This window comes from Sprattus sprattus (assembly GCF_963457725.1).
Source record: "Sprattus sprattus genome assembly, chromosome: 16".
Classification (NCBI taxonomy): domain Eukaryota; kingdom Metazoa; phylum Chordata; class Actinopteri; order Clupeiformes; family Clupeidae; genus Sprattus; species Sprattus sprattus.
The window spans coordinates 23,594,393-23,622,373 of NC_137914.1; the positions used below are offsets into that span (position 1 = coordinate 23,594,393).

Sequence of the window (27,981 nt, forward strand, 5' to 3'; positions counted from 1 at the left end):
GAGAAAGTAGTATCTTTAAACAAAGACAAAGTGGACCTGACGATTTCCCATCAGTTTGTTGATTTGCTTGCAAGAACATAAATGAAGAGATTTTCTTTTGTACTGTAAACTTAAAGTTGGTGTAGGTATCTTTTTTTTTGTCACATCTTTTTATGTGTTAATTTATTTGATGAGTTCAAATGGCAATTACGCTTCTCAGGAAGATCAGTGTACAACAAACAATAAAAGTTTTGGAAGTTTTGAGTGCTGTGCGTTTGCATTCTTATAATAAAATACTTGAAATAACTGATGTTCTGAAAATATTTGACTCCAGCCAACTTTCACTGGCACTATCATCCAGAAACATTTTTCAGAGTTACATAACTAGAATTTAAAATAGAAGCAGTTGAATTATATGCCTTAGAATGTATTATGTGACCTGGCATACAGAAGGAAATTTCATCACTTTTCACTGTTCTTTCACTTTAGAGGCATACATCAAATATTAGTCTTTCATTGACACATGCTTAACATTCAAACTAGCTTGAAATATAATCTGCCTCTTCACATAATATGTGTGTGATGTTACTGTAATATGGAATTTGATATATTGAGATAGTGACTGCAATGTCTGACTGCTGTGTAAGTGTTTGATATGGATTGAATGTGTTAAGAACTGTGTTGCTGATGATTGTTTTAATAATCATCATGACATTATGAGAACAATAAATAACTTAGCATGTGTGTGACACTCCAAATAATTAAAGTTATGTTTTATGTTTTTGTAAAATTACAAAGTGTGTGATACTACTGGCATTAAAAATAGCAATGGCATCAGAACCTGTGAGGGTCTCCTTTCTTTTATGGCAGGCAGGCAGGGTGGTGTTTGGCACTGATCTCAGACCACATGCTAAACGCGTCTGCCTTCATGAAAGAGATGCCACCCAACTGCATCACCGATATCTCACCAGTCTAATTTTAACACCACAGTCCTGTATATCAGGAAATTATTTGAAGTCACGATACTAGGGCTAAGGTAAAGTACAGTAGCCCTGGTGATTCCTCATATGATTATTTTTTGTACACATTCATTTAATCAGACAGACTATCCTGGCAAAGGTGAGTCATTCTGGAGAATACATTAATATTTAGGGTGAAGAGCAGGGCCGTGCAGAGACCTTTGGAGGGGCAGGTGCTCAAAGTTAAAAAGGGGGCACATGTAGCACGGATTTGTAAAAATGTATTTATCTAGGCCTTTTCTATAGCCTATGTCCACTGGTGTGACGGTCATTTCCACCAGTGTGACGCTGAGTTCATTTCACACTATAGGACAGTGTTATCACAAGGGGTTGGTTTATACCCCCAGACACATTACAGTGTCTCCACAGCTGCCAACACACAAACACACACACACACACACACACACACATACATCCATTTCACAAACAGGTGCATACTCATTAGGTTTTAAATGAGCAGGGGAACTATATGGGAACAAGGCCTTTAAACTATAATTTGACAGGCAGCAAGTACTGTAGACAGCTGTGTTTCACTGTGAGTATGAAAGTTGTCAAAAGGGTGCAATGTTTATAGTCAATGTGGGTCCATTTCAACATACAATTTTCAATGAGTGAGATGGATGGAGAGAGAGGGAGGGAGTGAGAGATGGAGATAGTGAGAGAGGGAATGAGACGGATGGAGCGAGAGGGGGGGGGGAGAGATCCTGCTCAAAACGGATTGTCTGCACTCAAATACACTGTTGCTTGCAAAATTTCCGTGTTTTCAGTTTAAGTTGTCGCAGTCGCACTCAAATACACTGTTGCTATCAGAAATTCCCTGTGTTTCATTTTAAGTTCTCGCACTCGTTCTGCTCAAAGACTTCTACTCGCTCTCGCTATCTGGCCCTCTCTCTCTCTCTCTCTGATTGACTGAAGAAAATAACGTTACCAAAATTCACCAACCAATACAAAATCATGACGTGAAATGAACGAAAATGCTCTCAGATTTAAAGACCACGCTCTATATTAAACGATACAAACTTCATACGTTGACAAGTTTATTTACGGGAGTTAATCAACTATTTTTGGCTCATATTTGCATGCAGTCATTTAGCAGACGCTTTTGTTCAAAGCGACGTACAAGAGAGAGGCATATAGGCACCTATAGCAAACTTTACACCAAGTTATTCCCGAGTCATCATGGCACATTTGGCATCACAAGGCTACTCGGCTTACCTAGAAAACGGGAGCTGTAGAGAAACTTATCCGAGGCGTCGGTCAGCAGGGCACGTCAGGGCACGTTGTGGATCATGTGACCGACCAAGGTAGATCTAAATTATTATCATTTCGTTAAATGTATTATTATTTTTGGGCCGCACAGACGGACTTTACACACACAAATTAAAAAATAAATAATAATAATAATAAAAAAACACTCTGACAAAAGGGCACTTTGGGCATCAAGGGCAAAAGGGGCAGGTGCTCAAGCCCCCTTAGCCCCCCCCCTCTGCACGTGCCTGGTGAAGAGTCCATGTGAGGAGGATTGAGATGGTGACATATTTGGGGATCGCCCCTTCGCCTTAGGCATGCCGTTCAAGTCTCATCTTTCCGGAGGGAAGCGTAGGGGCGAGCTAAAAAAGCTGGCGATGCAGGAAAGGAGCGTTAGACATATGGATCTGTGAGGGTTTATTGTTTCAGGCCCAATGCACCATGGATATTTTTCTCAGTCACATGACCACTGACCAACACCCTTAAGCAGGTCTACACTCACTCTAAGACAACCAGCAATATATCCAGGGAAACCAATATTGGGTCATTATTTAGCTTCTCTCTCTCACACACTCCCTCTCAGTTTCTTTTCACAATCACAGAAAAGGTCGGTGATAGTGCTCTGTAGTATAACCTACTGGACAAGTGATCAGAAAATGTCATATGGTAAAGAGCACGGTAAATACTGCCATCACCTGGGAAACTGTGTAATTTTGGTGCCAGGAATGTCTTTAAATGTTTCAGTATCCACAGTAACAGAGGGGAAAGATACAGAATTTAAGACTACGTTTTTTTTTACACAGAATTTAACACTACATTTTTTTTTTTTTACACAGAATCTAACACTACGTTTTTTACAGACCACTAAGGCATGGTCTGTAAAAAAAATTCCTTAGCCATTAAGTGTCATGAAGGTATACTGGGGTGTGATGGTTGTGTACTGGCTATAACAAAAGGAAATAAATTCATATGATTTCATGTGGAATCAACATGTTCCCTCATATACAGTACATGGTACAACAAAGAAAGAGACAGAGAAAGAGCTTTTTATTCTTCCTATATGAATATGAATTCCATATACAGTAAACTTTAGACGACAATATTTCTTTGGTTATGTCTTCTATGAAGGTTGTAAATGCCAATTCATCCCAAATGTACTCAATGACACTGAGCTGGTTCAATTATACAACAGAATCCGAAATCATTCTTTACATCGGAGTCCATACAGTTATATGTATGTATAACATGTTACCTTTCGCCTGTACATTTTATACAAGATAAGGTATGAAATGTTCTTATTTGCACCCATAAGATTAAACTCTTATTAAGTATTTATAAATACAGAATACAAATATTTATTTATTGCATCTACAGTGTACTTACAACAGTAAATATACCACATAGTCATTGAAATGCTAAAACCTGTCCAGGGATCCCAAACAAAAATCTTGGTCCTATCATCAAGTGAGACCATCCTTGCTCCACCTCACCCAACCCCCTGGTTTGATTCAAACTCATCACAGAGACTTCCAACCTGATCTGGGAATCTCAGTCCCTGGAATGATACCACTTGCCTGTTGGCCTGTGGCCTGGAGATGGACAGGGACTAGCTGAAACTTCACTGCAGTATTTTAAACATTATATTCAGCAGAGACTGAATTATTCTGGTAACAAAAAAATAAAATAAAATAGATATAACTAATAATCAAATAAAATACATCACCAATAGATTTTTTCATGCTGTTAAAAAGTTAATTTGTTTTTAAAAGTCATCCATAAATAAGAGGCTATTGTTAATATTTTGAAACTGTGGCTTTGTACAGAAGGGTCACTTCACATCAAGACAGGTCAGTGACAGAGCATAATACAGGCCTGAATGAGACAATGGCACCAGAAATATTCAATCCCTCATTGAGGGAACATTCTGATTCTGTTACAAAATCAGCTATCTGTTAAAAAAGCACACAGGACACGTGCTAAGGCCCCACCCTCGCATACCAGCCATAATTATTATTATTCTCAAAACATTTTACAAAGATAAAACAAGTCAGTTCATGTTTAAGCATTCATGAAGTGTTTATCGACCCTAATGCACTGTTGTCTCGAAGCTACATTACTTGGTAAGGACACAAATGTTAACATTAGGATTGCTGTTTTATAAAAGTTACTCAATACACTTATAGCTGCCTTGGTCAGTAGTTATTATCCCATCAAGCAATAGGTTTCAGGAGGTAGTCTACGAAGTGTAGAGGTTATAAGGACTTTGGCCCAGGAGGAACTCCCCGACGCCAAGGATGTACATGACTTGCACGATGCCAAAGAGTGGCGCAATAATTAGCGCCCTGCAGCTAGCGCCCTTCAGAAAGGCTGCTGGACCCTCCTTCTGCATGATCTTACTGTAGAAAAAAAGACTTATCTTGAAAAGAACTCAGTATTTTTACAAGGATAACTAAATACCACACCAAAATATCAAAAAGAAAATTTTTGGCCTGCAGCTGAGATAATTGCTTACCTTATACAATCCACCACACCATTATAGCTCTCCTCTGAGGTACTTTTCTTCAAAGATTGCAGTCTGGTCTTGATAACTGTTTAGGAGATATATGACCTCCATCCATAAAGTATTCCTAACTGGTTCATTTTGTTTTGTTTTGTTTTATATATGGGCCATTCTACCGAATTGATGCAAAGTCATGTCGGATATATTTTGAAATTTGTTATGGTTTATTCCCAAAACTTTGTCCGTATGTATATTGTACCATATCTAAAGTACACATATCTAGTAAAAGAACAGTCAAGTTTTATATTGTATTTTCAGAATGTGTCGGAATGTTTTTCCTCTTCCAAAAATTGTCACTACCGAAACATCACATTTACTATAGTAAAAAAGTATTATTATTGACCTGTTCAGATTGTGTTTCCTTCCCTTCTCTAAAGTGTATTTTTACAAATATTTCTTGAAGGTTTTCACAATGAAATCCATAGAAATTAATTTTTTACCAAATTTTCAAGTTCAATTTATCTGTTTCGGTAGTGACTGCACTGTTTCGGTAGTGACTGCACTGTTGGATGGATGTTCATTTTTCTCCCAAAATCATCCAAAAGGTGCTCTGGGCCGCCCTTTAGTCCACACAACACATTTATTTAAAAATTATGGGATTGAACTACTTACCATTTCATTTTGTCACTACCCAAAACATCTGGGGCCGTATTCACAAAGAATCTTAGGGCTAAAAGTAGGTCATAAGTGGCGAATTTAGGAGAAACTCCTAAAAATAATGGGCGTGTCAGTCTTAAATGTAGGACTCCTAATTTTTTTTACTAAGAGCAATTCACAAAATATTTTATCCCTAAAAGTAGCACCTAAGTCTAGGACAGCTTAGAACTCCTCATGAGGACTCCTAAATCACTAAGACCTATTCACAAAAAATCGTAAGATGGCTGCAGCCGACTTGGAATTGATAAAAGACATTGCTTAAACCGTGAAGGTATTAATATTGTCGTAGAATTAGCGCGGGATGCAATGACGCCTTTAAACAACGATGTGTCCCGAAGTAAAATGTTTGGAAACATAAAGATAGCCTATTTGGCTTTGCTGAAAACGCAAATGACGACACTGGGAATCATCAGTCAGCCGTTTAATTCATCAAACTATCAACGCACTGTAGACCCCACATCATCCAACAGTTTATCCAGACAATCGCCTATTACACAATATCAAAGTAAATTCCATGGCGATCGCAGGAATGTCCAGTGACGGGACACACATTACAATAATTCGTCCACCGTGGCCTGGATGTACCGATGACTGGTGCATTTCAACGGAGAGCGGTCGCAGGTTTTTGAGAACTTACCAGCTGGATGCCGCTGGGGTGACAGTGGCTATTGGGACCAGTAGGCTTTCGCCTAGGCTACGGTTCACGTTCGTTTCGCTTTGATCAATTAAGATTGGAGGGCTTGAAGGGCCGTATGTGCTGATATTTGAAGTGGTCAAGGGCTGGAAATATAATATCCTAACAGTTTGCTGGGTGCTTTAATTATTACTGCCTTGATTACATGCAATTGCCATATTTTATATTGATCGCTTTATATTTCTCTTAACGTGCTAAGTGTCATTCCCGTTGGATGCACAAACTTGTCATCATGCGTGTGCATTCTGCTAACTGCACTGTCCATAACTATTTAATATGACTTAATTTGAAGCCTAGGTTATTCTCTTATTTTCAGTCGATATAGTGGGATTGTTAGAGAGACGTCACGAATGAGTTTTTAATGAGAGAGCCTGTCAACAACCAATCACCGTCCTTACCCCTTCTAAACTCGTGCATGAGAAGCGACGTCATCCATAGCAACGGAGTTTTTATCTTAAGCTTAGGAGTTGGTATTATCCTTAGTATGAGTAGGTCTCAGAGCCGTTGTGAATCACTTTTAAGAAATTACTCCTACGTAAAAGGTTTTAGCGCGAGTTAGGAGCACTCCTAGTGGTAAGATAAAAGGCTTTGTGAATACGGCCCCTGGTCACTACCATATGTTTCGGTAGTGACTGTTTCGGTAGTGACAATTCTAGCTAACTTTAAGCATAAATAAAGAATTCTAGCAAGCACACGGCTTTCAAACACATCTTTGAAGAGGTGAACACACATACACACATAAGATTTTCCATGAAACCCCAAAAGGTTTACTTAATTGAAGAAAACATGCGTTTCGGTAGTGACAATTCTTAAGGTTACACGTTGATTTTCAGACTTTGGAACACATTTATATAAAAACTATGGGATTTAGCTACTTACCATTCAACCATGAGGGACAGAGATGCAGTGTCACTGCATGGTCAAAAATGCAGAGTCGTGGCTAAAACACAGGCTCAGCCAATGGACTAAAACTCTTAGTAAAGTAAATTGATTTAAAAATTAAACCCACAATAAATCTAAATATTCCAAGTTCTGTTTCAACCCAATCATAAAGATCTTTGAAATTAAATCATTGAAATAAAATCTAAAAAAATGTAAAAGTGTTATTTAAAGGCATTGAAATTTAGATGTCAGGGTTGGGGACAGCTACTTCCCAATAGAAAGTACCCTATAAATGATGATTTTGTATATTTAGCTTATCACTATCTCATGTAATGCATTGGGTTTATATAGACCATAACATGTTCTAATTAAATATCTATGCCTAGATACCTAATTGTTTTGTAAATAGTTTTTATTGTTGAGGGACTGCATATTACACAAATTCGGTAGAATGGCCCATATACAATATAGACAGATAGATAGAAAGATAGATAGATAGATAGATAGATAGATAGATAGATAGATAGATAGATAGATAAATAAAACTCAGAAGTACTCACCATCACAAGGGTTCACTGCCACAGCAGCTATACAGCCTGCCGTACAGCCTGAGATGAAGGACCAGTAAAATGGCGCTTTTTCCATCTCTGATGGCTGTCCGAGATGATTCAGATGAGCAAAAAGGGGAAAGTAGACCACAGAGAAGGGAATGTCCCTGCAAAGTTAAAATGACAGGAATCAAATGGTCAACTCAACTCATGAACAGGTACTAATGAAATAGCTGTCTTTGATGTAAAAGCAAAGACTCTACAGACTCTTTGATCAAACTCACCTCATGAGTGTGGCTCCCAGGCCGGTGTAGAGCCCCTGTATCCCTCGCGTGCGGAGCAGCTCCGCGGTGATCTGTGTGGCAGAGACTCTGAGGACCGGTGCAGGGCCTCCACTGTAGGAGCAGCTGAGTAGAGCGTTCCCGGCACCAAACTTCATGCTGGGGAGTACCGCCAGCTTCCTCTGCTGCGCTGCTGAAAAATGGACCATGACGGTTCAAACAAACGCATATATTTAAATCCTATTTGTTATGATGGTTTTGGCTTTGAGTTCTCATCAAATCATTGCCAAATCCAGTGTCGGCAATTTCACCATATCATTCCTTTTTGCTCACCGAGTCTGCCTGCATCCTGAAGTTGAATCTTCAGCATCTCCATTGGAGTGGTGATGATTACTTGACACATTCCTGCACCACACCCGGCCAGCATCTCTTTGAATACAGTAAGCTTGGACCTGCAACATGAAAAGGACCCTTAAACTAGCTGAAGATGTAAGATTTAAAATTAAAGAAAATGTCTTAATAATCTAGTAAAATGGGGCTCGACGAGACTGAAAGGATGGAACAAATCTCTGTCAGTGTTGCTTTTCATCTGTTAGTAATAAAGCTCTCTTCTTTCCTACAGTTCCCGAAGAGAGGGGAAATGGTAGAGTCCTTACCCATCCTTGCTCAGTTTGTGTCGGAAGAAGTCATTAGCAGCCAGTTTGATTGCCTTCTCTGGAGTGACCAGGGTGAGATTGACTGCTGCACCTACAAGACAAATAAGAATTCGTCTTCAGGTTTGGTTTCACACGGAGTGGCTCACCGAGATGGATGGCCAGAATGAAGCCATTGAAGAACATCTCAGTGTGGTTGTAACCTATTTGTGGTTTTGAGCCAAACTGAGAGAGACAGGAGGCAACCCACCTCTGTACATTCCAAAGTACCCCTCTGATCTGACTGTCTTGATGAGACAATCCATCCTGGTGAAACAGAAAATGTAGCGAGCGTGTAAGCAGGCATCATGCAAACTCTAAAAAAACACAGCCATGAGGGCAAGACGATCAGAGGCTAAGAATGATGGCCACTGTAAAGAAATGGGTAAAATCCCATTGTAGAAACAATACAAATAAAGAGCATGTTTTACATTTAAGAAGAGAAAAGAAGAGATGAGAGGACAACATAAGAGAAGAGAAGAGAAGAGAAGAGAAAACAAAAGAGAAAACAGGAGAAGAGACATTCTGTGTGTTGTCAACACAGTCCCAGTCTGTTGCATCAGCCACACAGAGTGTACAGTGAGAGCGACGTGAGAATCTGATCTTACATGTTCCTGTAGACCTGCTGGTCACTCCTCTGATTCTGGAGCCTGGTCTTGGCCAGGTCAATAGGAAACACACAGGTTACTCCAACCATGCCAGCAATGCCACCATTGATGAGCTTGGCAGGCAGGCTATCAAAATAATAACAACAAAGTCAGACCCATTGCTACCACAGATATGGACAGGGGAAATTGCGCAGACACAAAGTGGCCAAACTTTTTCAAAAAAGCCATGTACACATTTAAGAATCTACTTATGCAAGTACTCATGTTGTGTGATTTTTATGAAAAATGAACAAGAAATACCAGCACTGTAACAGCTAAAGATACCAAAACCAGAGTAACCAGTATTTAATTACTATTTCACAACAAGTAACCAGTGAAAACATTCTAAAGCATTACATCAGTTTTCCATGCATGTCAGTGAGCAGTTTGGAAAAACTACACATAAAGCAACAGACAAAAATACCTGATTTTTTGTTGAGACATGGTGAGCTCTGTATGTAAACTAGCCGAGCTGCTGGCTTTGGTCAGTGAACCTGAGGTAGCAGGAGGGATAGGAAGCACCGGGCGTCACTGAGCCCAGAGTTTCAACTCGTATTTATAGGGTCGAGGGCTTCCTACGCAGGCACGCCTACACCCTCTCTCCGCCCACTTCACCTCTGGCCTCAGGGACATACTCATATAGTCACATGCACAAGTCCCTGCAGGCTTTAGACACCACAGGATCTGCTTACTGAGGATTCACACACACATGCAAATACTGTAATACACACTGCCTCTATACACACAGTTATATGGGCCATTCTACCGAATTGGTGCAAAGTCAGGTCGGAAACATTTTGAAATCTAGTAAAAGAACCGTCAATTTTTATATTGTATTTTCAGAATGTGTTGGAATGTTTTTCCTCTTCCAAAAATTGTCACTACCGAAACATCACATTTACTACAGTAAAAAGGTATTATTATTGACCTGTTCAGATTGTGTTTCCTTCCCTTCTCTGAAGAGTATTTTTACAAATATTTCTTGAAGGTTTTCACAATGAAATCCATAAAAATGAAATTTTCACCAAATTTCCAAGTTCAATTTATACAATTCATCAAAATCTTAGTGTACTACTTCTTTGTAAAATGCAAAATACTGATCATATTGATTCCAGAGTTGATGATTGATGAAATTGAACATACATTAATCCAATCAGTATCATAACATTTAATTGATTACTCAATATACTTAATTTTTTACATAACATCCAGTGTTTCGGTAGTGACTGCACTGTTTCGGTAGGGACTGCACTGTTTTCGGTAGTGAGCACAGTATTTTGTTTGCAAGGTTGTATCATATTTACTCAACCTTATTGCTTAATATTGACTCATAACATGCCTTAGGTTGGGAATTTTACAAACACAAATGTTTTGTGGCCAATAGAATAATTTTTTTTTTTAAAGATATAACAATTGTTCATCCAGAATCATTAAAAGTACAAGCAGTTCTCTTCATGGTGGCTCCAACGCCATCGGCAGGCCCTTTCCCGTGACCAGCTTCCAGGAAACTCTAGTTTACAGCGGTTAATCCCATCTGGAAAGAAATGGTGCTCAGGAGATAGAAGTTCTTCTTTTTTCTATATTGCATGTTCGGCCCATCGCTGATGAAGAAGAGCTTTTGAATCCTAGGATGGTTCTTCAGGGACTCCAGGTCCTTCAGGAACTGATGATTTTGTAGAAGCTGAGCCCAAATGGCAGGAGGATCATGCTTCATCGAAGGTGATAGGGCACAGAATGTCAGTATGCAATCTGTGGTGTACACCAGCATTGTGCCTTCTGCCTCTCGGATGCTCCAAAATGGACCTGCTGCACCTCCTTTGCATATTTGCCTTGCCAGTTTTCTGCATAGTCAATGTGAAGAATAGCTTCGTCTTCTTCCAGAGATCTGTGCAGGAATTGTAGCTGTGTGTACTGGAGATGGATGTTGAAGAGGTGCTTGCACACTTTGGTTTTCATTTCTCACCCAAAATCTTCCAAAAGGTGCTCTGGGCTGCCCTTTAGTCCACACAACACATGTATTTCAAAATGATGGGATTGAACTACTAACCATTTCATTTTGTCACTACCGAAATGATCATGACACTACCGAAACTTTACCATATGTTTCGGTAGTGACTGTTTCGGTAGTGACAATTCTAGCTAAATTTGAGCATAACTAAAGAATGGTAGCAAACACATGGCTAGTATTCACGTCTTTGAAGAGGTGTACACACATAAAAACATTATACTTTGCATCAAACCCAAAAAAGTTTACTAAATTGAAGAGAATAGGTGTTCGGTAGTGACAATTCTTATTTTATCAGATTTTCAGACTTTGGAACACATTTATTTCTAAACTATGGGATTAAGCTAGCTATTCAACCATGAGGGGCAGGGATGCAGTGTCACTATGGAATCAGATCAATGCCATAAATATTTTGTAATCTGTAATATAGATTTTGTTTCTGTAATATAGATTTAGTGGCTGTGAAACCATCTAAACTTTCAAAACCTATCTACAGATACGGATTTCAAATACGAAATGTATCTACACTTTCAAAAACTATCTTCACTTTCAAAATCTATTTACAGATACATATTTCAAATATGAAATGTATCTACACTTTCAAAAACTATCTACACTTTCAAAAACTATCTTCACTTTCAAAATCTATCTGCAGATACGGATTTCAGTTACGCATTACGGATACGGATACGGATTTCTGTTACGAATTACAAAATCTTTTTGGCACTGTTTTTACAGCCTTTCTAAAGAGCCAATCAGCGCTTTTGGCAGATTTTCTAAAGTGCCAATCAACACATTGTATCCTGTACTGACTAGCCAATCAGCGCTAGCTTGCTAGCAACTGCTGGCCCGCTCATTATTCAATAGTTATAACCTAAATCTGCCACCGCTCTGCCTAGGGAGAGATCTGGGGTCTCCCCCGCATGGTTTGAATAAAATTCGGTGTACGAACGCCTTGGGGGAAGTTTAACAAGCATGCCTTATGTCTGGCCCAAAGGGCTGATGAACACCTGTACTATTTAGTTAATCTTAGGCTCTGGCGATTCAGAGATCGCTTGGCTGCAGAACGCATTGTAACTAAGAAATTGGTCTCAGCCACATCTAACAAATGGAATCTAATCAAAGTGTGGCGAGAACTCCAGCTTGCTCTCTCATATATCTCTTCCACTGAGACGCTAGAAAACTCGCTTCCACAAAAAATACACAATAAAGAAGACTTCAGAAAATGGTTACAAATAGGCTACCCCAAAGTGCCATGAAAAGAAACGAAAATGACATTGCAAGGTGGTTTTGAAATCAGGCTGGTCATTATCCAGTTGAGGATGCATGCACTTAACGGTATACCCCCACCATCACTTTGCAAGTGTCTGGAGAACAACACAATAGCAGTCTGTCTGCTAAATGTTCTCATCGTGATAATGGGTCATATGAATACTGTTCATGGTTAACTTAATTAAATGTGAATAGGAGATCAGTCACGAAAATGCTAACGTTAGCTTTCGTTAGCTACCAAAGCAGAACCTAATATCTTCCATACAACGACAAGGATCTTTGAAACAGGTGGAACGAAGTGTGGAGTGAAAACCACTGACTGATTGTGCGTTTTACAATGACTTTATTAACAACTCCAAATATAGGACTTCTTACTTGTGCCATTTCTCGGTCTCTGATCCATGACTGCTGCATACACCCATATGCATACACAGTTTCACTCAACTTTCCCAGTTCCCAGCAAGCTAGCGCTGATTGGCTAGTCAGTACAGGATACAATGTGTAGATTGGCGCTTTAGAAAATCTGCCAAAAGCCCTGATTGGCTCTTTAGAAAGGAAGTTAAGACAGTGCCAAAAAGATTTTGTAATTAGTGTGCTTGCCCGAAGGGAAGCACAGTATTGTCAAGTTTTCTTTATTTATTTATTAGTGTGCTTGCCCGAAGGGAAGCACAGTATTGTTGTTGTCAAGTTTTCTTTATTAGTGTGCTTGCCCGAAGGGAAGCACAGTATTGTTGTTGTCAAGTTTTCTTTATTAGTGTGCTTGCCCGAAGGGAAGCACAGTATTGTTATCGTCAAGTTTTCTTTCTTTCTTTATTTATTTATTCTCCCCGTTTTTCTTGCAGCTAACTCCTCCTCGCCCGATTGAGATAGAGACGCCATTCAAACACCAAAACGTCCGGCCCGATCCGGTGCAACCTGCTATGACTTTTCGTGGCGGTACTCATTGCCACTCCTTTTTTATTCCTCTTTTTCATCACCTTTTTCTCTCATTGACTAACATGGTGGAAGGTTGAGCCATTGTGACGTCACCCACTCTGAGATAGGAGAAGGCGAAGCTCTCTTTAATGCCATAAAAATCATGCTAATCGAAAACCACCATCAAGGTTTATATCTCTTAAATGCCATAAAAATCATGTAAATCGAAAACCACCATTAAGCTTTATATCATGATACAGTAGTAGTAATAGCTAGCGAGTTGTTTACGTTCACAACCCACAGACAGTTCAAAAGGCCCGACAACAGTCACCAAAGAGAACCTAGATATACTATTGATACAATCGTGAATAGAGTGATGATAGCTAGCGAGCTATTTAGCCTTCACCCAGGCTCAGGTTTATTTTGCTAGGTATCTCCGATATCGACGCAGAGACACAGTGTGAAAAAGGATGGAAAACTTAACTAGGAAAAGTGGTTCGGGAACTACGTGTGCAGTAGTTGGCTGTACCAACTCAAGAAAACACCTGAACGAGTGGTTAGATAGAGAGTGCAAAATATTAAAACGAATGTAGTGGCAACAGTTTCAGGTACAGTTTATACACCCGCTCTAACAGTGTTAACCAGTATGTGAGTAACGTGGGTTTTATTAAGGCACAGCGTGTGTAATGTGTAGCTATTTCATTCCGTTTGTTAACCTTTCCGGCTGTCTGTATACCAGCAGCAGAGCGGAGCATTTTACTCCCCTGCCATCTCGGAATGAAATAGCTACACAATTCGCACGCTATGCATTAATAAAACTCACGTTTTACGAGACACCAACAGAGGCACAACGGACAAGTCTTACCATTGAAGATCTTTGACGTTCGTTCTGAAACTACATCCAGCCATCCAGGTTAATCCATGTTGTTGTGGAGAACGAGAGTTGCATCAATCATATTTCATTAAAACTTCACACTTCTTACATTGGACATATCCACCAGCCTAATTAGAATCTGCATTGTCTACTGAGCAGAAATATCTCCATACAGTAGATTTCCCTTCGTTTAGTATCATTTTAAACTTTCCAGATGACTGTATTGCCCCCGCTCGTCAAGTGATACGTGTCCAGAAACAAGGCTCCTTTGTCTGGATAGCCAGAACTAGCATAACTGCCATTGAAATCCAATGGTAATGCTACCTAGCTAGGTATGCTAACTGTCGGTATCCATCGTTAACTCGTTAATCGTTAACCATCATGTCACTGGCTTTAATTTAAGAATGGCATGTTAGTAGTACATTTAGTAGTACATTTAATATCAGTACACTTGATTCATTACTGCTGATGTGTTACTTATAAATATGTTACTTATTAGCAGCTAGCTACCTAGCCACTATGTGCTCCAATGTGTTTTCAGTTAGTGTTAGCGGCAAGCTAGCTGCTGTAATACTTGAGTTGAGCTTCAGTTAAGACGCTGCGTACCGTACTTCATCATCACATTCGATTATTTATTACAAACAAATTCGAATTCAGCTGTAGGCATGAGATCTGTATCTTGGAGACTAATTGCATCCACAATTTAAGTACTGCAAGCTAGACTACTATGCAGTTGACACAACACAGGAGGTCCCTGGGCCTGAGAAGGGAAGGGAAGGAGTTTAATGTGGCTATAATATGGAATTTTAAATGTGCCTAAAACTAGACTAAATTGTTATGAGTTTTCGAAAACTAGACTGAAACTAAGAAGGATAACTATGACTAAATGTGACTAAAACTAATATGCATTTTTGTCTTAAGACTGAATCTAAAAATAGCTGCCAAAATGAACACTGAGATAGGGGACCCCTTAATCTGCAATTCATGGTTGCTAGCTCTAATCAGATGTATTACCTAGGCTTATAAGAGAAGACTAACTTTTTATGCCAACGAACACCAATAACTAGAACTAATTTGACAGACTATAAACCAATGTGATACACATGCTCTCTATCTATACAGTAAAAGTGTTGCTTACGTTAGATACTAGACCTACAGTCTAACTCTAAGTGCATCAAGTCTAACAAGCTATATCTTACAATACACTTTAAGTAAAGCTGACTATATAACCGCATTCATTCCAATATTGTTGCAGAGATGTTTCCTTTTACCAAGATAACAATTTCAACAATTCACTTAGCTCAGTAAGTCAGTATAACGAAACTCTGGAACTATTATGACCATGACACCTGAAATGTTTGTGCTTAGTAAATATGCAAGTTTCATAATACAGAGAGACAATAAATATATTTACATTTGAAGCACAGACAAGATTTATTGCATCCGCAAACAATACAAAATCAAAACAAGCCCAAGTCTCCCTCAACAAATACCGCACAATTCAGGTGCACTCATTGATTAACACGACCTTTGGAGGAATAATTACACCCCATAAGAGATAATGTCACTTGGAGCCTATTTTAAGACTTCTCCAAGCTAAGTGTAACACACTAGACCCTTTCACAATAAACAAACAAACAAAAACAGAACAACAAAGATACCCTCATATGTCTAAACGTCAGTGGAGCCAAAATATAATGGTTGAGCTTGGTTGCTTGCTAAAATATATTGGTTGAAAACAAAAAGGTGTATTCAGTGTTACTGCAGACGGTTACACTGGAAGGCTGGCAGATTCATCCTACAACCTGCAGGCATGAGAATCACTCACCTTTCAGCGAAATTCGCCGTTTTGAAAACAAAATAGGTGACCTACGTGAATCGTGTAGATTCGATGAGTTTTGTTTTTGAGGGGGGGGGGGGGGGGGGGGGGGTTGGACATATTTTTCATATTCAGATGACATGTAGGCTACATTTGTAAGCATGCAACTATTGCTGGCGGCGGCAAGGTGCTCAGTGTTGCCAGATTGTAAATGGCGTATCATATCAAAGGCTCAAAATGATCGTATTTGGAGTATAATGAATTATATCTGTCAACACTGGGAAAGTTTGACCAATGACAGAGCTCGCGCAAGAAGGTTGAACGTAAGTGATACCCTTTCCAAAACGTGTTAAGACGTAATAACTCATTTGTGAAAGACCCAGAGAAACAATAATATCCGACGAGGCAAAATACCGGACAATTTTGGAATCCCTGCTGGACGCATTTTTTTTGTGTGAACGTAATGTTAGCATATAAAACGTTAAAACATGTGTTCGGTAACTTAACGGGATGATTCATTTCAAGGGGTATAACCTTCAGATACAAGTATGAAAAAGTTAGCAAGCATATGATGTGATTAGCCTGGTTACGAGACGGCTACGGTATGAATAACTGATGGAGTAAGATCATTTTGCTACATTAGCTCGAACGCCACGGAGACTCCCTGTTCTAACTTTGAATCGCTCTGTTGGGGCAAAGTGACCATTGCAAAGGTGTTTGACACAGACTGTTAACGTAGCAAATAATTCCTACTATTGCAGCCAGTCAATCTACAAGCCTTGCAGGTATAAAACAAATCATGACGTCAGATGACCATTTTCAGTCTCGTTACCATAAACAAGACCCAATACAGAGTAACCCTGAGCACTGACATGATAAGCACTTTGGTGACAAGAAAGGTGAGCATGGCTGCAAAGGGGACTCTTGTCACATGGAAGGCTTCAGTGATGCTCTTCTCAAAAAGGCCAAGTCGCCAAGCTATGAGGCAAAGCAGTCAAGAGCAAGTGCCACTTGAATAGGAGCTTAACATATATTTAAATATATATATCCCAGTTATTCAACATAATATATCAGCGGCGAAAGAATTCAAGAATTCCATAAATGAAATGAAACATTTTGCATCATTTAGTACTTCTAAAGAATATATGATTGTATGTTTTTTTCGCCGCTGATTTAATTATGTTGAATAACTGGATGATGCGAAATATTAACGCGAAGGCCTTGCCAATAAAATGCATTGAAATCTGATTTACATAACATTGTATTGGCTGTCAATCATGATGGAAGAGTAGACAAGTTAAGTCACGGCATCTCTCGTGGGGGCTATGCATTAAGCCATTTGTGGTGCCCTTACCACATTGTGCCTCATGTACTGTAAATGATAGACCCAGTGACAGGCTGGCATGAAATGGCTTGCATAATACTAAGTAAGGAGGCCAAAATTATTTTTGACTCATGGCGAAAGCTACGTTTCTCCAGCTCTCCCAGGGATGGAAAAAAAAGCATCTCAAACTGCATCAGATTGACGCTTTAAAATATGGAATATTTAAATTTTACTTACAGGGGGGGCACGCCCCCGGACCCCCCCCCCCCCCCCCCCCCCCCCCCCCCTCCTAGAGGGGTAATATCCTCCTCACCTTTTTCACCCCTGACCCGTTTTCATGCCTGAACCTGCATTCAACGTTGTACTGAACACAGAAAACACAGTACTATACAGATTTGTTCTCAGATATCAGTCTGTGAGGCCCCTCAAAAACATATGCACACTTGGCCACTGCACTGCAGAGCAAGCACACTCTCGCAGTTCGTTCACGAAACGCATTCTAGTTCGTAACAGAAATCCGTAATGCGTAACTGAAATCCGTAACTGAAATCCATATCTGCAGATAGATTTTGAAAGTGAAGATAGTTTTTGAAAGTGTAGATAGTTTTGAAAGTGTAGATACATTTCGTATTTGAAATTCGTATCTGTAAATACATTTTGAAAGTGAGATAGTTTTTGAAAGTGTAGATACATTTCGTATTTGAAATCCATATCTGTAGATATAGGTTTTGAAAGTGTAGATGGTTTCACTATACAAAATCAATATTACAGATACAAAATCTTTATTACAGATTACAAAATATTTATGGCATTGATCTGATTCCATATATCACTGCCCGGTCAAAAATGCAGGGTCGTGGGCTAAAACACTGGCTCAGCCAATGGACTAAAACTCTTGTGTTTCGGTAGTGACATGAAAACTGGGGACATGATTTTTTGAGTATTGTTTATTTATTAAAAAATTAAACCCATAATAAATCTAAATCTTACAACTTATGTTTAAACTAAATCATAAACATCTTTGAAATAACACTATTGGAAAAAAAATCTAAAAATAGTTTTATTTACATTTAATATTTATTTAATAGTGTTATTTACATACATTTAAATTTAGATGCCAATAGAAAGTATCTATAAATGATAATTTTGTATATGGGCCATTCTACCGAATTCGTGTAATATGCAGTCCCTCAACAATAAAAACTATTTACAAAACAATTAGGTATTTAGGCATAGATATTTAATTAGAAAATGTTATGGTCTATATAAACCCAATGCATTACATGAGATAGTGATAGCTAAATATATACAAAATCATCATTTATAGGGTACTTTCTATTGGGAAGTAGCTGTCCCCAACCCTGACATCTAAATTTCAATGCCTTTAAATAACACTTTACAATTTTTTTAGATTTTTTTCAATGATTTAATTTCAAAGATCTTTATGATTGGGTTGAAACAGAACTTGGAATATTTAGATTTATTGTGGGTTTAATTTTTAAATCAATTTACTATACTCAAAAAATCATGTCCCTAGTTTTCATGTCACTACCGAAACACAAGAGTTTTAGTCCATTGGCTGAGCCTGTGTTTTAGCCACGACTCTGCATTTTTGACCATGCAGTGACACTGCATCTCTGTCCCTCATGGTTGAATGGTAAGTAGCTAAATCCCATAGTTTTTATATAAATGTGTTCCAAAGTCTGAAAATCGACGTGTAACCTTAAGAATTGTCACTACCGAAACGCATGTTTTCTTCAATTAAGTAAACCTTTTGGGGTTTCATGGAAAATCTTATGTTTGTATGTGTGTTCACCTCTTCAAAGATGTGTTTGCAAGCCGTGTGCTTGCTAGAATTCTTTATTTATGCTTAAAGTTAGCTAGAATTGTTACTACCGAAACAGTCACTACCGAAACATATGATAGTGACCAGATGATTTCGGTAGTGACAAAATGAAATGGTAAGTAGTTCAATCCCATCATTTTTAAATAAATGTGTTGTGTGGACTAAAGGGCGGCCCAGTGCACCTTTTGGATGATTTTGGGAGAGAAATGAACATCCATCCAACAGTGCAGTCACTACCGAAACAGTGTAGTCACTACCGAAACAGATAAATTGAACTCGAAAATTTGGTAAAAAATTAATTTCTATGGATTTCATTGTGAAAACCTTCAAGAAATATTTGTAAAAATACTCTTCAGAGAAGGGAAGGAAACACAATCTGAACAGGTCAATAATAATACTTTTTTACTATTGTAAATGTGATGTTTCGGTAGTGACAATTTTTGGAAGAGGAAAAACATTCCAACTCATTCTGAAAATACAATATAAAACTTGACTGTTCTTTTACTAGATATGTGTACTTTAGATATGGTACAATATACATACGGACAAAGTTTTGGGAATAAACCATAAAAAAAATCAAAATATATCCGACATGACTTTGCATCAATTCGGTAGAATGGCCCATATATTTAGCTTATCACTATCTCATTTAATGCCTTGGGTTTAAATAGATCATAACCTATTCTTAGGGAATATCTATCGCTAAATACTTAATTGTTTTGTAAACGGTTTTTATTGTTGAGGGACCGCTCTTCGCACGAATTCGGTAGAATGGCCCATATACAAGGAAACGTACACATGCAAGTTTGTACCCATGTACACAAGCACACAGACGTGAATGCCAAATAAGGATGATATGTGCATTTAACATCCACACGTATACACTTACAGTATTTATACATGAACATTTCCTTCTGAATCTGTTTCAATTTCTCTCTCTGAAGTGATATTGAATAATCAGTTGTTGAGTAAACTGAGTTGCTGGTTTTGTGATGGCAATGGTTGTTTTCTTTTTTTGTGAATATGTTTATTGGTTTTCCTTTTTTTTAGCACACAACCATACTTAAAACAAGCACTCACATCCAAACACAACACAAAGATACAACAACATTGGCTCAGCTACACACATTCAATACAATAGAAATGATGAATAAAGAAAGAAAACAGATACACATCAAAGTATTCTCTCTTACAACCTTTCAGAAAATCCCCTAACCAAAATGTCAGAGACGTTGGGGTCTAAATAATTCAGATAAGGCTCCCAAACTTTATAAAATTGTTTGGATTTGGAATGTATCACACGTCAGATATTCTAGAGGTACTAAATCAAACAAAACAGTATGCCAGCCCTTAACAGTTGGCTGTCTATCACTTATCCACTGCAATAATATATTCTTCCTAGCTGTAAGAATACAGAAGAGTCTCTGGTTTTCTAAAACTACAAATCTAGCAGGGAGACCTAGAATAAGGGACAATGGATCCATCTGTAATTTTTGCCCAACTATCTTTTCAATTTCTGCCAAGACATTAGACCAGTATCTTTGCAGTTTACGGCATGACCAAAGGTAATACCAGTACCAATCTCTGTTTTACATTTAAGACACATTGGCGACAAAGTTGGATTAAAATTATGTCTGCGGTTGGGGGATATATGCATTCTATGTCAAATTTTCATATTTGTATAGATTTGGCTCGATTACAGACTGAAATTGATTTATCGTAGACCCAAATATCGTCCCACTCATGGTCATTGATTGTAACAGAAAGTTTGCTCTCCCACTTTTCTTTAAGTTCTTGCAAAGCCACAGTTGACAGAGAACGCATAGCTCCGTAGAGTAAACTGACCAAGGTGTTCCAAACAAAACGTTCTCAAGATGAGATGCACCAGGGTTGTCAATAAGAGTTGTACTGTGCAATATATAATGTCTTAGCTGTAAATAATGAAAGAAATTCTGTCTGGGGATATTATATTTCTCAACCACTTGGTTAAATGACATTAATGTATTATCAGAAATTAGGTCTTTCAACACATTAATGCCACAATCCCGCCACTGTCTGAAGCCAGCATCAAGAAGTCCTGGTTGGAAATCGGGATTGTTTAAAATAGGTGTGAAAACTGATGTTATTTTTGACCACCCCTCAAGTCTCCGCATTAGTCGCCAACCCTTAATTTTGTTGAGAGAAACAATATTGTCACAGCATGACCTAACAGTTTTAAAACTCTTAACAAACAACAGGTTCTTCAGTGGGTATTTTGAAAGGGAGGTTTCCACATCCAGCCAGACAGAGGCTGTCTCATTTAAGATCCAATCATTTACATATCGCAAATGGGCACAAAGCTGGTACTTTCTCAAATTTGGTAAATCTAATCCACCTTCAGAGCTTGGCAGTTGTAAGGTAGTCATCTTTAGCTTCGGTCTACGTTTGCTCCATATAAATGCACTAAGCCAACCATTTAGTTTTTTCAAGACTCCATTTGAAAATAAAACTGGGATCATTTGGATAGGATAAAGCAATCTAGGCAATATGTTCATCTTAATAAGAGCTATACGACCTAGCCAGGAGACTGGCAAAGAGTTCCAACGCTCCAAATCTAGCCTCACCTTCTCAAACAATGGAACCAAGTTAGTCTTATACATTTGCTCAAATGTAGAGGTTATGAATATACCTAGATAGATAAAGCCCCCTGGGGACCACTTAAAGGGGAAAAAGGGCAGTGTTGTAGGTATTGATCTTAGGCTCCCTAGCGGCATGGCCTCTGATTTTGTCAAATTAATTTTATATCCAGAGAATCGCCGGCATAAAGGCTTATCTTATGATGTACATTGTCTATTTGTAAGCCCTGGATGGAGGGTATTGTCCTTATGGCCTCTGCCAATGGTTAAATAACCATGGCAAACAAAAGGGGTGACAATGGGCAGCCTTGCCTTGTTCCTCTATGCACAGGGAAACTGTCAGACCTCAGTCCATTAGCAAGAATGGCTGCTTGAGGATTATCGTACAAGACCTTGATCTAATAAAATGATCCCCTAAATCAAATTTATCCAAGCAGTAAAATAAATGTGACCATTCAACTCTGTCAAAGGCCTTCTCTGCATCCAGAGAAAGCACTAAACCATCAACTTGTCTACGCTGGAAGACCTGAATGATATTGAGAAGACGCCTAACATTGTTAGTTTCGCCCCTTTATAAAACCAGTTTGATCCTCTTTTATAATTTTAGGCCAGAGACCTTCAAGGCGTATAGCCAACATTTTTGCCAAGATCTTTCGGTCCACATTTAGAGATATGGGCCTATAGGAGGCATAGGACTCCATTTCCCCTTTTTCAGTATGAGTGAGATATTTGCTTCTCTCAAGGTCGGGGGTAACTCAACAAGAAAAAATTGTCAATCCTACTGTGAGAACCATGAGGTGCAGAAAAGAAAGTATACGCTTTATCAGAAGTGTGAATTGTTCTCCAAACATCAACAAATCCTAAGTCCTCACAAATACAGCCGCGGAAAAAATTAAGAGACCACTTCAAAATTATCAGTTTCTCTGGTTTTACTATTTATTGGTATGTGTTAAAGTAAAATGTACATTTTTGTTTTATTCTATAACCTACTGGCAACATTCCTACCAAATTTCAAATAAAAATATTGTCATTTAGATCATTTATTTGCAGAAAAATGACAATTGGTCAAAATAGCAAAAATGATGCAGTGTCTTCAGATCTCGAATAATGCAAAGAAAACAAGCTCATATTCATTTTTAAACTACACAATACTAATGCTTACACTTAGGAAGAGTTCAGATATCAATATTTGGTGGAATAACCTTGATTTAAAATCACAACTTTCATGTGTCTTGGCATGCTCTCCACCAGTCTTTCACATTGCCGTTGGGTGACTTTATGCTACTCCTGGCGCAAGAATTCAAGCAGCTCGGCTTCTTTTCATGGCTTGTGACCATCCATCTTCCTCTTGATCACATTTCAGAGGTTTTTTATGGGATTCAGGTCTCGAAAATTGGGCTGGCCATGACAGGGTCCTGATCTGGTGGTACTCCATCCACACCTTTACTGGCCTGGCTGTGTGGCATGGAGCATTGCCCTGCTGGAAAAAACACTTCTCAGAGTTGGGGAACATTGTCAGAGCAAAAGGAAGCAAGTTTTTCTTCCGGGACAACGTTGTACTTTGCCTGGCTAAGGTTTGTAAAAGACCATAAGGATTGAAAAAGCGGACTGGATGTTCTTCTAAGTTCGTCTTCTCTGATGAGTCCGATTTCACAGTAGGTGCAAGACTCTCTGGCTTGTAGGCCTCTCCAGGTCTCCGTCTAACCATCAGACGACCATGTGTTGGGCAAAGCTGAAAATTGGACTCATCAGAGAAGACGAACTAGAAGACCCTCCAGTCCGCTTTTTTCAATCCTTATGGTCTTTTACAAACCTCAGCCAGGCAAAGTACAACGTTGTCCCGGAAGAAAAACTTGCTTCCTTTAGCTCTGACAATGTTCCCCAACTCTGAGAAGTGTTTTTTCCAGCAGGGCAATGCTCCATGCCACACAGCCAGGCCAGTAAAGGTGTGGATTGAGTACCACCAGATCAGGACCCTGTCATGGCCAGCCCAATTTCGAGACCTGAATCCCATAAAAAACCTCTGAAATGTGATCAAGAGGAAGATGGATGGTCACAAGCCATGAAAAGAAGCCGAGCTGCTTGAATTCTTGCGCCAGGAGTAGCATAAAGTCACCCAACGGCAATGTGAAAGACTGGTGGAGAGCATGCCAAGACACAGGAAAGTTGTGATTTTAAATCAAGGTTATTCCACCAAATATTGATTTCTGAACTCTTCCTAAGTGTAAGCATTAGTATTGTGTAGTTTTAAAATGAATATGAGCTTGTTTTCTTTGCATTATTCGAGATCTGAAGACACTGCATCTTTTTTGCTATTTTGACCAATTGTCATTTTTCTGCAAATAAATTATCTAAATGACAATATTTTTATTTGAAATTTGGTAGGAATGTTGCCAGTAGGTTATAGAATAAAACAAAAATGTACATTTTACTTTAACACATACCAATAAATAGTAAAACCAGAGAAACTGATAATTTTGAAGTGGTCTCTTAATTTTTTCCGCGGCTGTAGAACTGAGTGCCTTAGCCTGTGGTGAAAGAGACATAGCTTTAGAAGGTAATATATCAATAAGTGGGTTTAGTATGCAGTTGAAATCTCCGCCTACAATGGCAATATCTGACTGAATCTCAGAGAAGTCCAAGAATACTATAAAGTCAGAGGGGTGAGCAGGAGGGTAGTACACATTCAATATAGATATAACTGTACCTTGCAAGATGCCCTTTACAATAACATATCGGCCACTTTTATCTTTAATACAGTCCAGTAACGAAAACTGCAAGTTTCTCTTCACTCATATAGCCACTCCTCTACTTCTTGAGGTGAATGAGGAAAAAAACACCTGATTAAAACCATCCTTCTGTAATGTAAGATGTTCTTCATACCAAGTGCGTTTCTTGCAGAAGTGTAATATCAATATGTCCTTTTTTCAAAAAACTTAGTACTTTACTTCTTTTAACAGGACTATAAACCCCTTTTATGTTCCATGTACATAGACGTAACTTATTACTTGCCATATAGCCAAACTTTATCCGTTATGTAGAGAGAGCCTGCTGAGAACATGAATACTAAAACACATAATATGACAAGAAGAAAAACAAAAAAAGTAATGAGAACAAGAACTACTATTGAAAAGACTCACTGGAACCTGGGTTATTTTTCTGTTAATTTCTTGGATTGTGGTGAATCTCAATCTGCTCGTTCGTGCACCTTGCCCAGCAGACACTCTGTACATAGATCAGCCAAACAGATCTCCCCGTGTGATGTTGAAGGTGGTCCCAGTTTTCTTAATCAATGGCCGGCAGAGGCTGAGGACATATGCCATACTTGACGATGGTTCAGAAAGAACGATCATCCTTACCTCGGCAGTGTCCCAGCTGAAACTAGAGGGAGCCAAGGAGATCCTGAATCTCAGAACAGTGCCATAAGTGGTGAGACAATCTCCTGTTCAATATCCCCAGTGAACCAGAAGAAAGTCAAATTCCTTATAGCCAATGCCTTTAGTGCCCCTGTCCTCAACTTGGCTGAGCATTCCAGCCTCTGACCTGCAGAAGGAGTATCCCCACTTGCGAGGCCTACCCTTACCGGACTTTGTCCATGCCCAGCCACTGATCCTGATAGGCTCAGATCAGTGCCACTTGTTGGTGCCCAAAGAACCTGTCCATCTTGGACCTTATGGGGGACCCATCGCCGTCCATACTGCCCTGGGTTGGGCTGTTCAGGGCCCAGCCAATGCCTTGCCTCGTCCTTCGACTTCTGGTGTACAAGCCTTGTTTACACTCTGCAACACTGTATCCTGCCCACCTCCTGCAGAGTTGATGGAGAATGTGGAGAGACTGTGGAGACTAGATTCCTTTCCACACCGTAAGGAGAAGGAAGTAACCCGGTCTAAACAAGATCATTATTGCCTGGAGCTGCTCGAGACGAAAACTGCAGTGACCGAGGCAGGGGGAGTGTCCCGGTATGCTACACCGTTGCTCAAAGCACCCAACAGTCCACCGTTAATCTCTTCAACCCATAACTTGTTGCCATGGCTGCGAGGAACTGAACGCAGATTGAAGAAGGACCCAGAGCTCGTTGAGATCTGCAACCAGGAGATCGCGAAACTGGTTGAGATGGAGTATGTAAAGGAGGTGGACCCCAAGGATGATCAACCAGGTTCAGAATCTTGGTATGTTCCACATCACATCATCAAACAAGCAAGTGGGAAACATCGATTGGTGTTCAACTGCTCTTTCGAGCTTCATGGTCTGAACCTGAACCGCAGCCTTCTTCCTGGTCCAACTCTGGGCCCCTCTCTTCTAGGCGTGCTCCTCCGTTTCCGTGAGCATAGCGTGGCCATCAGTGGTGACATAAAATCTATGTTCCACCAGGTTCATCTACTCCCTGCGGACAGGCCACTGCTCAGATTCCTCTGGCGAGCTATGGCTCAAGCTATACACCCAAAGACCTATGAGTGGCAGGTGTTACCTTTCGGTACAACTTGTAGTCCTTGCTGCGCTATTTACGCCCTGCAGCGTCAAGCCAGAGAGCACCCGGAGAGCGATGAGGAAGTGATGACGTCGGTGTTGAGGGCGTTTTATGTGGACAACTGCCTGCAAAGCTTCCCTTCTTCAGCCACAGCCAAAGCACTTTTGGACAAACTTCGTGCTACACTGGCTCATGGGGGATTTGAAATTCGCCAGTGGGCGAGTAATGACTTCAGTGTTGTCGAACACCTCCCTCCGGAGGCAAAATCTGTTAGCACGGACTTGTGGCTCTCTCAAGCGGGCATTGACCCCCAGGAATCCACCTTAGGCTTGCGCTGGAGCTGCCTTCCTGATATCCTGGGATACAAACACCGTGTCATACCCATTAAGGTTCCAACGCTCCGCCTTATCTATCGCACTCTTGCTAGTCAATATGACCCCTTAGGGTATATCCTACCCTTTACCACCAGAGCCAAAGTGTTGGTTCAGGACTTATGGAAAACCAAACAAGGCTGGGATGACCCCATCACTCCACGTGACCTGGTTGATCGATGGCTGAAGTGGGAAGAGGAACTGGCTGACCTCTCAAGCATCAGACTGCCGCGCTGCTATGTGCCCTCTTGTGCTGACCAGTCAGGTGTATACAGAGAGCTGCATGTCTTCTGTGACGCCTCGGAGAGGGCCTATGGCACCGTGGCCTATCTACGCGTCCAAGACAGCCAAGATCATGTTCATGTGGCATTCGTCATTGCCCGCTCTAGAGTATCCCCAAAGAGACAGTTGTCAATGCCTCGACTTGAACTGAATGCTGCCTTGGTAGGCGCGCAGTTGGCCACCACCTTGAAGTCTGAACTTACCTTGTCATTGGCCCAAACCATCCTTTGGAGTGACTCCACGACAGTATTGACCTGGTTGAAGTCTGAGTCTTGCCACTACAAGGTCTTTGTTGGCACTCGTATCGCAGAGATCCAAGAACTCACAGACTCCGATGACTGGAGATATGTGGATAGCCCAAACAACCCCGCCGGTGCCCTGACCCGAGGCAAGACACTACGTGACCTAGCCCAACCTAACTACTGGAGCAACGGACCTTCTTTCCTCCGACACCCTGAGACTTGCTGGCCTGTTGCGCCGAGTGCCTTCCACACCTCAGCACTAGTAGAGGGCACTGAATTAAGGAAAGCTGCTACTTGCCTGAATGTTTCTGCTGCCACCAGTACATGGCCGAATGCCTCTCAGCATCAAAGCTGGAGTGACCTCATCACTGCTACTGAGCAAACCTTGGCCCAATCCGATCAAGTAGCCAAAGGTGCAACAGGGGAAACCTTCATCTTGCAGCAAGCCCAGGAGTCTTGCTTCCCTGAAGAACTTGACACTCTCCGGAAAGGAGAGCCCCTCTCTAGGCAAAGCAGTCTACTCCAACTTTCCCCTGAACTGGATCCAGATGTCGGGCTGATGAGAGTAGGAGGAAGACTGCGTAGATCCCCGGACCTGGACCCAGACACCATCCACCCAATCATTCTGGACCCAAAGCATCCCACTACGCAGCTCATCATTAAACAATATGACGAGTCCCTGCTGCATCCAGGCCCAGAGAGGGTCTTCGGAGAATTGAGACGCAAGTACTGGATCGTGGG

The 27,981-nt window shown here is 40.1% G+C and overlaps 1 protein-coding gene across 1 annotated transcript; it reads right to left on the reverse strand.

Annotated features, from left to right (window-relative positions):
- Nucleotides 1-4,436: 4,436 nt before the first annotated feature.
- slc25a55b (solute carrier family 25 member 55b) lies at nucleotides 4,437-9,651 on the reverse strand (the record flags this gene model as incomplete). The annotated part of the gene is made up of 9 exons (XM_080853610.1): nucleotides 4,437-4,642; nucleotides 4,759-4,834; nucleotides 7,600-7,754; nucleotides 7,872-8,061; nucleotides 8,202-8,320; nucleotides 8,525-8,615; nucleotides 8,772-8,827; nucleotides 9,169-9,294; nucleotides 9,632-9,651. 9 exons carry the CDS (start codon nucleotides 9,649-9,651, stop codon nucleotides 4,483-4,485), a joined length of 993 nt encoding a protein of 330 aa, XP_080709736.1. The 3' UTR covers nucleotides 4,437-4,482.
- Nucleotides 9,652-27,981: the final 18,330 nt, after the last annotated feature.